We start from the raw sequence: 12796 nt of genomic DNA on the forward strand, positions 1-12796 counted from the left end.
CTCCATTACGTGGCTGTAGTGACATTACTTCCAAATGTTTCTAAGCCATACAACATTCACCTTTATGCTAAAAATGACAAATGGCCACATTTTTTGTAGCCACACCAAATGTGGCTACAGATGGAAAGAACAGTATTTCTTTCATGCCATGCTGATCCTTCTAAGTCTGATTTCATCTTATGTTGGAAAATAAGATTTCAGTTAAAAAGGAATGAAAAAACAGCTGCAAGGAAGTGATGTGCCTGCAGTCCTCCGTACTGGAAGTCCTGGAGTTTCTAACTCAGAGGTCACTGGGCAGGCACGAGATCAAGTGCTAGATAAAGACATCACATGTAAATTATTTGTTCATAGTGAAATAGAAAGTGGTATACATCCCAATTCCATTTGGTACAGCATTACACAGTATGCAGCAGCTCAGAATGCCTCATCAAATTCTGGTTATTACCTGAACTGCCATCAAAAAATGCTGGATTTGACCCGGAAGCCAAACACCAATTGTGTTTTGCATATGCTAGAAAACGTTTATGTTTCTCTAGAGAACATAGATACTTGAACATGACTATTCGGTTGACACCGACATTTTGAGTTAAATGGTTTGTATGCTATTCCTTGTAGGATGTGAGACCCTGTAGAAGTGAGGAAGTGGGAATTCTCTGTCCAGGAAAAAGATTTCTAATTCACAGAATTTACCAATTTGCAAACGTTAGGAACAGATAAATGGGAATAGGATGATGACATTTGTTTATATATTCTTTGTAAATTAATGAAAAAAATATGGAGAGAAACAACAGGGAAATCTTTTAGAAATTGACTTTAAAGAAGCACACGTTTGTGCACAGCATACAAAATCCCTACTGAATAGGCATATGCCCATGCCTTCTTCACTTTCACAGCCCTAACAACCCTAACGTTGTTGTAGCTGCTTTCTTTCTGGTTTATGAACACAGCAAGAAAACCACAACTCACAAAGGCATTCATGGCACTGTCAGATGACTGCGTTATTCCAAGTTTTGCATTTTCCTTCCAATTCCTATTTCACATGAAAGAATTACATGGGAAGTGTTTCTAACTCTTGAGGAGAAAACCTTAACTCTGACGGGATTGTGGTATAAAGATCTAGGAACAAGAAATCAAACAGAAAGCATTAGATTTATTTGTGGAGTGACTTAAATTTTATGTAAATCTCACCATTCTGGGGCCACAATCCATATTTTAATTCCTGGGGAGGTAATACTAGGGATTTCTTTTAGTATCACCTCTCTTTATAGCCTGCAAGCATATAGGAAAGCATACTGAGAGCCACAAACAAATGCAGTTATCTGGGGGAGAGAAGTTACATAGGAACGATGCCTGAGTTGGTAGGTGGAAACCTGACAGGGAAAAACTACCTCTATAAAGAGCTCTGTACTCAAAGAAACGTGTCTGCCAAAAGCCAGCACAAAACACACCGGCATATTGCAGGTAAGACTCTGTTCATCAGGTTGGTCACTCACACTCTTGCACTTGCATGCACACACACACACACTGAGCAAAGGATCCTCTCTGCTTCATCAAATTCCCTGACATCTGCAGCATACAGGTCTATTACAGGTCTATTCAGCAGGAGATGAAAAGAAAAAAAAAAAAAAAAGAAGAAGAAAGGCAATAAACTTTGCTACAGCACTCACTCATACAACCTCTGGGCATAGCAGCCACCAAAGATGAGTTCATGTTATTAAATTCAGTGCTTGGTATGAAAGAGAAAGAAAAAGAGGGCAGACAAAAGCAAAGTGAAACTGCTGGTACTAGAGAAAGCAACAGATGCAAGGAGAATGAAGACCTCTAATCTTTAACCTATTCTCCCACAACTAGGTGCAAATATCCACATGTCTGAGTCTAACTAATAATCCTGATGGTATTTTAATGTTATGATCACCAATCTGTTGTCTGTGGACCGTTTCTAGGGATCAACAAGACATAATTATGAAAAACAGATCTATTGCCAGTCAAGTTAAACTTGCTTTGGAAGGACTCATTTCTGCTGAACATATTTCAGGGTTTGAAAGCAGGGTTTGAAGCTGCAGGGCGTCAGTTCCCAGCAAGTAAGCCCAGCAAGACACCTTCCATCTATGCGCCCCCTTGGGTAACAGTGCCCACTGATAAAGTATTCCTGATATTCAAGAAGGGTGGTTGGGGGAAAGAAAAAGAGCTGGGGGACCAACTCTCGTCCCATTGTAGTCAATGGGGAAATCCCCACCAAGCGCATGGCAAGGGTTTCATTTACCAAGATCCCTGCCGGGGGAGAAATCCGAGTGAAAGGCCCAGCACTGACAGCCTCATTAAATACTTTTACAGCATTTCCAAGCAATAAAATGCTTCAGCATTTACAAAATCAGCTTGGAGCATTAACACCAGCAAACAAGCAAGCATTAAACTCAAATGGAGAGAATGAGACCGAACACATGTGAACACATACCACAGCCCCAGAGAGACCAGAAGTAGGATAAATGCTCCCTACCCGCAGTTCGGCTGGCAGGGCGCAGTCTGCTAGAAGAGCCAGATCTTCCTGCAGCCGGCAGTTACCTGTGGGCTCAATCGTCAGCACTTTCACACAGGTCCCTGGCTTGGAAGAAACTGGAAGAAGCAAAAAACAAAACAGCAGAGATGCCTAAATTCCTATACGAACATTTTCTCCCATTTAGAGAAAAGAAAGAGACTGCAGGAAACGTCAGCGTTACTGCTGTGTAGCTTTTACTGCACTGCACAAGTGATGGCCCTACATGAACATGCACACAGCACCCCTCACTACAGCTCGGGAGCAGGGCTGGAAAGGGATGCCTGTCTCTCCTCAAACTTACTCCTTGCACCAAAATATGAATGGTAGCGAACACAAAGTTGCTACAGGCATATTTCAAGCTTGTTCTCTGCAATCCTTGTCATCAGGTATAGCCGAGGACTGTCCTACAGGTTTCTGATCCCTGCAAGAGTCACCCGTACAGCGACTTCTCCAGCTGACCATCCTCACCACTGACAGCACCACCTATGGTGGAGCCCTTGATGAGGGATAAGATGGGTAAAATGAAGCTGTCCCCATGCCTCTCCACTCTGCCACGTGTTTTCATGGGTCTTGTTTCAGCTGTGCCATCCTAACTTCATTCCATGGAACAAAGGGATTTACTCTTGTTTAGATAATAACTTCTGTGCTCCTAAGTCTGTTCTCTACTCTCTACCTATGGAGATCCCATAGCACAAAGACCCCCAAAACACCTGGTCTCCTGAGTAAGCCTTTGCTGTTTGCAAATATTAAATAATCATTGCCACCACCACCAAAGAGACCAAATAAACCGCACACAGACTACTACTTTATTTGCCTTTTTCAGGCTTAGCGTGTCTTACTGTCTTGCCGTGTCACTAAACAGCCTGGTAAAGGAGAAGCAATACACATGTCCTTAATTTTGTGGTCTTGCTATGATCAAAATGATGTGGAGCTCACTGAAGCCAACAGCCTTGCTGCACACCTGTAGGCCAGCAGGCTGCTGCCATGCCCTTACAGAAGGGTTTGCTCTTCTTGATGCTAAAGCACAAGTCTCCAGTTTGCTCCAACACCAGCATCTTAGAGAAGTCTGAAGTCCCTCCAAAAACTACTGAGAACTACATGTGCCATCACACGAGAGACAAACATTTAAACCTGCCATCATCCCTCTGTCAGAAGAAAAGCAGGCTGCTGTAGCACTTGTAATCAATCCCTTTTTCCAATGGAAAAGGCAATATGAGACAAGTATTTGAACTTAATCAAGCAAGAAAGATTAAGAAATCTTTGCTGCTTTTGGAAGTTCAGCTTTGTGAATAACAGAGAGGAATGCTCCAACCTCAAACGAGCAGCAAACCCAACTGGCAGTGCAGTAGCTGGACGGAAACACTACCACTGCTGGCACACCGCTCCTCAGGTTTGTTTTCAAGTCAGCACATTTTGGGTGAGGACTGGAGCACGTAAGACATTCAGGAGTCCCTGGTACACAAGGAAGCACGTGAAAAACGTGACGCACCACTGGCGAATGCCAAGCTGAGGTAAGGAAGGCTTGAGATGCTGCTGGGAGCCACGGAGAAGCAAAGTTAACTCTCAAGGACAAAAGAGTTAAGCAGCCCCACACTGAAGCGCTCAGAATAATTTGACAGGTATGATTCACCGCATTAAAACCCCTCGCAGGTGAATCACGCCACCTTGAGACCTCATTTTTCCTGACATTTTGCGCAGCACTACGTGAGCTCCATCAGATGACTTCACGGGGCCGTGGGCGAAACAAGACCATGATGTGCCTCAAAACAAGTTCTCCGCCCCCTCCTCCACATTACTGCTGCACCCTTCAGATACGCTACCAGCGTGCCTCAAATAGGCCGAATATCCCAGGAGGATGCTGGAAAAGGAAGGGTAATCTACAAGACAGCCAGGTACCATCACTGCTACACATGGAGCTACGCCAGCGGGGAGATGGGCTGCTCTGTTAGCACTGAATGCCACCTTCAGATAAGGGAAATAAGCCAAAAGGAGACCTGGCACCAACTCACACACGTTGCTTGAAGAGCCCTGTCCACTTACAGACCAGTGTGAAAGAAGCAAATTTCTCACTGTGCAATTAGGAACTCTTTATGGCAGAGAGAATTGTTTATATCTGTGTAGTGCCTGTCGTCGCCAGATCAATCAGGCTCTGTGAGCACTAATGGACCCAGCAAGTTTTAAGCAGTAGTCAAGGGAAAGAGTTCTCATGGGATCTGCAAAGCATCTGTGCACTTTCACAGAAGCATAAAAGAATGGTGATTTGTCTGAGAAGCACATCTACCAGGAGACATTTCAGACACTGTGTCTCCCAAAATCCAGGAGTACAGCATTTGGTAGCACATGCAACTCTCTCCTAACAGAAACAATAAAAAAAAAATCAAAGTGACAAAACAGGAAAAAGCTGTTGGCTGCAAGGAAGCAGCAGGGACCATCACCTTTAGCAAAAAGTGGGAATGAAGGGCTTTCTGGAACAGGCAACATAAACAATGCAAAGACCTGGAGGGAATAACCCAGCTCTGGCTGAGGAAGGAGTGATTTTGTCTTCCCTCCCAATCCAGCCCAGCTGTACAGCACTGAACATCACCTCCCAATTCATCAGCTGCCTTTGCTTCTGCTGCTCAATACGTCTTTGTATTCTTTTGTTTCAGCTGAGTCAATGCACCACAAAAAACAAACACCAAACTTCCAAACCTTCACAAAATGGTGTCACACCCAGGTAACGCCTTATGCTTCCTCTTCCCAATGCCACAGCAAACTGCAACAACTAATTCTGTATCTCCAGTGCCTCCACCATGAAGGTGAGCATCACAGAATGATAATCCTTCTTCTAAACCTTTTGTAGAAGTTGTAGAAGTAACTACAGAATGTTCATTTTCAAATATATTCACTTCTGTAGGAAGGATTATGGCTTAGTCTGGACAAACCCTGTCTGAGCTCTTCCAAACACTGCAACATTTTTTTCTTTTTGTAGGCACCGTCCACATGCAAGCAGTCACACTGAAGTCTATCTCAGGTGCAGCAGAATGCTGTGGGTCATCCTCTCCAGGTTTTCCTAAACTACTGCCTGTGGGTGCCAAGTCACTAAGTGTTTTTGAAACACTGATTAACTCTAAATAATGACATTGCAAAGACTGCTATTATCCACTGGAGCTGCACAGGCCTGAACTCGCATGTTTTATTAGGCATGTTTCCACTTTGTAACAGAGATGCAGGACATGACCCTGCTCTGCAGACCCAAATCAGATGTCTGTTCCACAGCAAACACTTTGAACAAGCAGAGATTCCTAATGCATGAGAGAGAACAGTAATGCTTTGTCCAGTGCCAGACATGTGATGTCAGGTCTTTCCCATTTTTAACGTCTATAATTCTTGCATGTATCATTTTCTGGAGAATCAACAAGTTCTCCTGGCTTCCACCTGAAATCTGATAGGAGACAAAACATTTAACAGACCTATCAGCAGTTCTGTCTATTCCATTGAATCCAACCTGTTGTGAATAAAAATTAAGCCTAGGATTTCCATCAGTGCTTTAAACACATTGATTATGTCTTCTGTCAGACCTTACACATGAAGAACAGCTCTTTCCTGCCAAAGAGCAAGGAAATTAAAAGATTTATTCTCTGCCACCCAGAAGGTTTTTATCACTTTTGCAGGCACAGCTTGCACCGGGAACTCCCAAGCACCCTGAAATGTTACTTCACCATTTTGCATTTTCTGAGCCTGCCAAGAAGTTTGGCAGTTTGCTAAATAAACCACTGGACTTTATGATCCTTAAGATGCCAATGAGTGGCTTTAGACAGCCAGAAATTTATTCACTTTACTTTCCTCCCACAATGTAATATGAGATTCTAATTTAATGTATTAAGGTGGAATGCTCACCTTCGGGGTCTCAGCTAGACCCTTGGAGGGAAAAAAAAAAGAAAAAAGATCTCCTGCATCTCACTGGATTACTCTGATATCAAAAGATACCACAGGACAATTCTGTTACCTGATGCCTAAGCAATTATTATTTCCCACTTCTAGTATTCTCCACCACTCCCCTTTTCCACCAACCATGTAATATCCAGGTTGACATCTTACACTTAGCATTTCATAAAAAGAAACCAAGAAATACATTTCTCATCTCTGCAGATGTGTTAACATTTGTGTTTACACAGCTAAGGTAAGACTTATGACACAGCTTCCACTTGCAGCCTGGTCTATATGGGAACAGCTGCACTGTTGTAACCCAGTATCCCATCACCAACAAACAATTGCACGTGGCTAAGGGGAGACGTATACATGGTAAAATCTTCCACGCGATCTGCAGGTGAGGAATTTCTTGAGTCAGAATATTATCTCTATCTGTTAAGCCTGGCAACTTTAGGAGGCTGAATAATCAGAATTTGTAATTCAAAATGGAAAGCTGGAATAGCTACACCCTCACCTCTTAGATCAAGGAAAAAGATGCTATTGACTTACAAGCTACAAACTACATTACCTTCCTGAAATGAAATTCACTTGGTTGAAGTAAAGGAGTTAACTCAGAGCATGAAATGAGAATCAGATTTTTTCAGCCTGAAGGTTTTGTTACCAGATACCTTTCTGTTATTTAATGATTAACACTGCTTTGCCCTACTTGTGCTGTTTTGATTCTTCACGTGTCCTTTTTCTTGAGCTAAAGAGATGAATGATAAACTCCAACTGTTGGCTTTCATGCAATAAGCTGATGTAATGACTAGATCACAAGCCTTCTGGATAACAAAAAGCCCTTAAATAGAGGATTGAATCATTTAACATTTGGCACAGACACGTGTTAAAAATACGCACATCCTTTCAGAAATACTTCTCTGTTTTTAAAAGTATTGTATCTCTTTCTGCATCCATTTTGAACCAATTATTGAATGTTTTACTTTGGTTAGGAGTCAGCTAAATGCAGAAAAGGACTTCCAGTTCTACATGTTTTATCTCCCCGGGGATTTAAATAAACTCTTTGCTGAAAGGCACTTCCCAATATACCCCATAGTGTTGCACTGAATGGCCGGCAACCACAGCAAAGTCCTGCTGCCACAGCTGTTCTACTATAATGAAAACATTTTATGTAAATGATAAACATGCACATGCCAGAAACCACTTCAGCTGCCCCACAGAGAACCCGCGACTGAAAACTATCATGCAAACATGGGGATTCCACAACAGAATCATGTTCTGGAAGCCCCAAAGGGGCCACCATGAAATATCCACCATCACGCTTTCCTCTTTCTCCTTGAAAGGGCACTTGCACAGCAGAGACAACAGCACGTAAGATGCTTACCAAATTCATAGACTTTTTTACATTTGGTCTCCAAGTCATCTATAAGGTCTTGCAGCCGACACTGTTTGGCTAATCTCTTGCAATCATTTACATATTCTACATCAATATCGAGACGACCTGTGAAGAAGAAATGCAGACAGTTTTTTTTAACCCATATCACTTACCTGTAAAAATGGTAAATTCAAGGACTGAAGACTGGATGGCACAGAAATGCAATAATTAGAGACATCACCTCACCTTTCAGTGTCCAGTTACAACTCATTCCAAGAAGCTAAGATCTGCTAGCCCACCCCCATCTCAGTTTGGCATCTGATTCATATTCCCACTTTCCAGCATCTATCCTAACAGCTCCATTCAAGAAGTCAAAGATGTAACAGGCTTATACAAAAATGCAGCTAGTTCTCTCAGAAAATAAAAAAGAGCAGCACAACAGCATCATGTATTACTGCCACCACAGACTGTCTGGTTTGGGGTGAGAAAACACTTTAGGCTCATGAACTGTAACCCCAGAATCTTTTAGCATCACTGAAAATGTCGTGAGGAGTATTTCTGAAAATGCTGAACTGGGGAGACAGCCCTGAAGATAAAGTTATTTTCTGGCACCACCTCCTGGCCTGAAATAGCTCAGCACTCAACATGCACACAATGCAACATTTGGCATTTTGACTGACGGTTTATGATCCACTGCTGCTCAGAAAAAAAATATCAGCAAGTAGTCAAAGCATTCAGCACACATTGATCAGGTCTGCCAGACTGAAAATGCCCTATGTGGAAAGCTGGGTTTTCAACAACTATAGAGATTGTTACCCCAGATGATAAATTTACCTTCTCTAAGTTAAAAATACATTCTCCCCATCCAGCCAGCCAATCAGCCAAAGCTGATTTTTTTTTAATTGACTGTATAGCTATTGGCAGGACAACAACTGGCAAAAGGTACAAACAACTTGGAAGAGCCGTGGATTGCTCACATTCTCCCCTTCTGCCAGCAGAAAGGATGTGTTGGCAACTCGTGTACCCAAACATGCCTGTCTGCAAGCCTGCGCCACCCAAACTATGCTATGGCAGAGGCACAGACAGCAACCCACCAGCCACGTATACATGCACTAGACAGTAAATCATTTACCTGTGTACAGATACTGCAGCAGAGCGCCAAAGGCTGCTGGATTAATCTAAAATAAAACACAAGAAAGTTACCATTAGAATTCCCAGGAATTTAACAAGCTTGAATCTTGCCTGGATACCAACATGATCCTGAACATTTAGGAAAAAAAAAAAAAACAACACACACAAATGGCAAATCAGACACAGCAATCTGAATATCTAATTTCTATGTTCCTTGTATAACTGATGCTGCCACTCCACCTGGTTTACACTGCTCTTCAAATGTATCAGCTGACACTAATCCGTGTGCCTATGGGACAGGACCTGACTAATGCAAGTGCTCCAAAGACACAGTTATAATGCACGCTCTGTAAAATCCCCTCTTTTACTGGTCACAAATATTTCCAAACCCTCTTCTTACTTTGACAGGACAGCTATGTTCTTGTACAAAGAGAAAGGAGAAACATTAAGTAATGTCCTGAGAAACTGGAACTGTGTTTGCCATGAGAGGTTTTGCACAGCCACAATCAAGCAATGGAAACATATGCCAGAGTATTGGTGATTAATGGATGGAATGTACTTAGGGCATGTTTAGTTCTTGCTGTAAAGGCAACAAAAGGGACTCAATTAGTACCAATTATGGAGGTGATGTCTTCACTAGAGACCACCTGTCCACCAGGAATTAGAGCGACTCAACTCACAGAGGAGTTATGACGCAGCTGGCAGATGGTAACAGCTACCTGCTACTGCAATTAATTAAGCTATGTTTGAGCCTGTGACAGAGGGAACAAAGGCAAACTATGCAGCCTTACAGCCCTTTGTTAATCCAATAAGATGCTATTTTATGCATAAAGTGCCTTCGCAAGTCCTTCTCCTTGCCTAGGGTCATTCTGAGCTCCAAGACTTCCACTGTGGAAGCTAACCCTCAGACCATCCTTCCCACTCACTTTTCTCACCCCACTGAAAAAGGAAAAGAAAGGCTGGAAGCACAGCCCTGCTCACCAGTGGATGCTTCAACACTATCATGTTCTTCCCCTTCCACTTGGTCTCAAACATTTCTGCAAAGTAGGCGCTGCGAGCACTGAGAATGCAGCGGTGGGCACAGAAGGATTTGCCGTGAACAATGAAAACGATGTCGCTTTGGTAACCCTGCTCCAGCAACCTGTAGGGAACAAAGAGAGGGGAAATCTGCTGCAAAATGAAAAAGGAGAGAATGGAGCAAAGCTAGTGGGAGACACCGGTAACATTAAGCTCCAAATGAACAACAGGTCACAAAGTGCAGGGGGGAAGAGAGTAAGACAGTTTAAAGGCAGGCTGCTTTGCCTAGATGCCTTTTATCAAATCAGGCAGTTTTAATGTTTGGTGGTAAAAGTAATTTGAAAAAGTTACAAACTTACCTGAATGGTGTATGATTAATACCTAATACATGTAAAAAGCAGACTGAGGAAGAACTTTCCTGCCTCAGGTGAGCCCCTGAACGCAGGCAGAGGATTTTAACAAGGGACTAGCTGCCCCCAAACACATCTTTTAAAGGTTAATCCTACTTTTAAACTTTCATATGACAACCAGCATTTGTTCATGATCCAGAGAAGCACATACTTTCATAAAAGAATTACCCCACCACAAGATAAGGTACAACTTTTCTGCTCCCTGGCCACTGTCAGTGTGCATGAGTTAACCATGCACCAAACAGGAAGGGACTTGAGATCACACACCCTTAGAAGAAGGAAGGATGTTACAGGCATGAAACACAGGCGATTACCACATCAGAGATGAAGCCCTGTTTATGCTTGCATGCCCATACCCTCACTCCTGAAAAGGAGAAAAATAAGATTGCTACTTAAAAGATTTTTTGGCATCCCTCACCAGTGTTTCCTAACACCCATCACCTCTTGCATGAATATCCTCACAAACATCCCTCACAAATGAGGCAGGAGAAATAAGCACCATGCTCCCTTTAGAGAGCAGGACTGATGCACAGAAAGGCATGGGGGTCATGCAAGCAGATGATATCACAGCAGGGTCCTGAATGCTGATCTCAAGCTCCTGCCACTACATCCCTCCTACTACTGTCTTGTCCAAAATGAAATGGAAACAGTTAGGTGTTAATTTTTTGCCCCCCTACTGTTGCCCTTTGTTTCAATTTTAATGCTAAATCTGTTTGGAATGAGAAGTAGAAAACAGCACATTTTGGTTTTCATGTGTAACCTTGCATTATCTGAGCCACAAACTCATCGGGAAGTGACAGATCACCCTGCGAAACTCTACTTCCACATAAGGCAGAATCTGATTTTAGTTAGACAAATAAGTTTCCTTCCTCCACTCTTTTCTCACGGCTTTGGAAATTAGGACTCTGTAGTAACGGGAAGATTTTCAGATCTTTCCAGGACTTGCTTTCTCTCCAAATCTGAAGATATATATGCTGAAATCTGTGGTTGTCGGTTTTTTTATTATTATTATTATTACTTTTATTTTATTACTTTTTTAATTAAAAAAAATATGTTTGTGTAATAATGTAAGAACTTCCGGGGTAGAAAAACAGCACGAGAGAAAGACTGACACTATTCCTCTACTCGTGGAGCAAGTTAGGCTTCTTTTTGAGCTCTAGGCTAAGACTACATGGTGTGACAGGTAACTTTCAGAAACATCTTAAAATTAACACATTTTAATTAAATGTTAATGAACAAAAAGAAAGAGCTCAGCAACCTGCCTGTAAGAGCACCTTAAGAAGCCCAAACTGAGCATCTCAGAAATAAGACACCTATTGTCACTGTTGGAAACCTTGGTTGCGGGCTATAGTACTTGAGGCCAGAAACTTAATTTTAGCTGTCATTTATCCTAAATTGCTGATGTGGTTTTGGTGACCTGATTTAGATTTGACAGTCAAGGATGACAGTCTAATGCTTCTGTGTTAGAAAGTCCAACTTTCTGTTGGCTCTGGAACCTGTACCTGAAGGCTATATTTTCAATGCATGTGTACCTGGAAGTCAGCCTTAGGGCGACATAGAAATATGTGCCCCTAGGAAGCTCTACGTGCACGGGAATGAGATAAGGTTCTGATCATCTGCCTTGCAAATTGGCCCTTAACAGGGAGCTTGAATATCCAGGTTAACAGCTACGGAAGGATGACAGCGTGCACTGCACACAGAGCTGTCCCATCTGCTTACCGCTGTAGGAAGACATCGTAGTAGTCTCTTTTCATGCACTTCGCTGTGATCTGTTTGTACTCCTTCAGCAGACGTCGGATGGCATCACTCAAAGCTCCATACAAACAACGTTCCCCATCAAAAGTGTTTGCCTCACATTTTGCTCCTGCAAAATGACAACAGGTACATGCTGGAGGGCAGAGCTGTGTCTTTCATGTGTCCCTGAATGGTCACTAAACAAGTACAATTTTCAGCTGATGATCCATTTCGCTGCGATCTCCTGTGCTGCTGAGCACAATTATGAAAATTAAATTCCCGCTACACGTGCATAACCTAAAGCTGTACTCCCACCACATAATTCCTTTCTGAAGATGTCATGACTCATTTAAATTGACTTTGGTAATAAGTCACTCAGTATGATTCCAGCAATGTTCTGGGGAGAAGAATCTCTCTGTACAAAGAGTACAATCACTTTTTGGACTTTTAACAGGAGGACAAAAGACGCCTCTTTAGACTCTATTACAAATTTGAAGGGCACTTGCATTTTCCTATTTTAGACGTACATGAGTGGCAGATTAAAGTGCACCGAATGCAGGGAGAGAAACAAATATTCCAGATCTCACTCTGCATACTGATTCCTCTGCCAGAATGCAGAGTGCCACCACTGTGTAAGGGAACTTAGGTGCCAAGAACCAAAGGGGCAGACACTGCCTGGATGGC

The 12796-nt window shown here is 42.6% G+C and overlaps 1 protein-coding gene across 1 annotated transcript in view; it reads right to left on the reverse strand.

Moving 5' to 3' along the window:
• The window catches only part of ABTB1 (ankyrin repeat and BTB domain containing 1), a 28549-nt gene that overhangs the window by 12381 nt on the left and 3372 nt on the right, over window positions 1-12796 (reverse strand). Inside the window, exons 4-8 of the mRNA XM_084292489.1 lie at window positions 12098-12242; window positions 9933-10092; window positions 8953-8998; window positions 7830-7946; window positions 2498-2613 (exon numbers count right to left, since the gene is read on the reverse strand). Coding sequence (XP_084148615.1) covers window positions 2498-2613; window positions 7830-7946; window positions 8953-8998; window positions 9933-10092; window positions 12098-12242 — 584 coding nt within the window. The remainder of the gene's footprint in view (window positions 1-2497; window positions 2614-7829; window positions 7947-8952; window positions 8999-9932; window positions 10093-12097; window positions 12243-12796) is intronic.

Source organism: Netta rufina (genome assembly GCF_964035555.1).
Source record: "Netta rufina genome assembly, chromosome: 10".
NCBI classification, from domain to species: domain Eukaryota; kingdom Metazoa; phylum Chordata; class Aves; order Anseriformes; family Anatidae; genus Netta; species Netta rufina.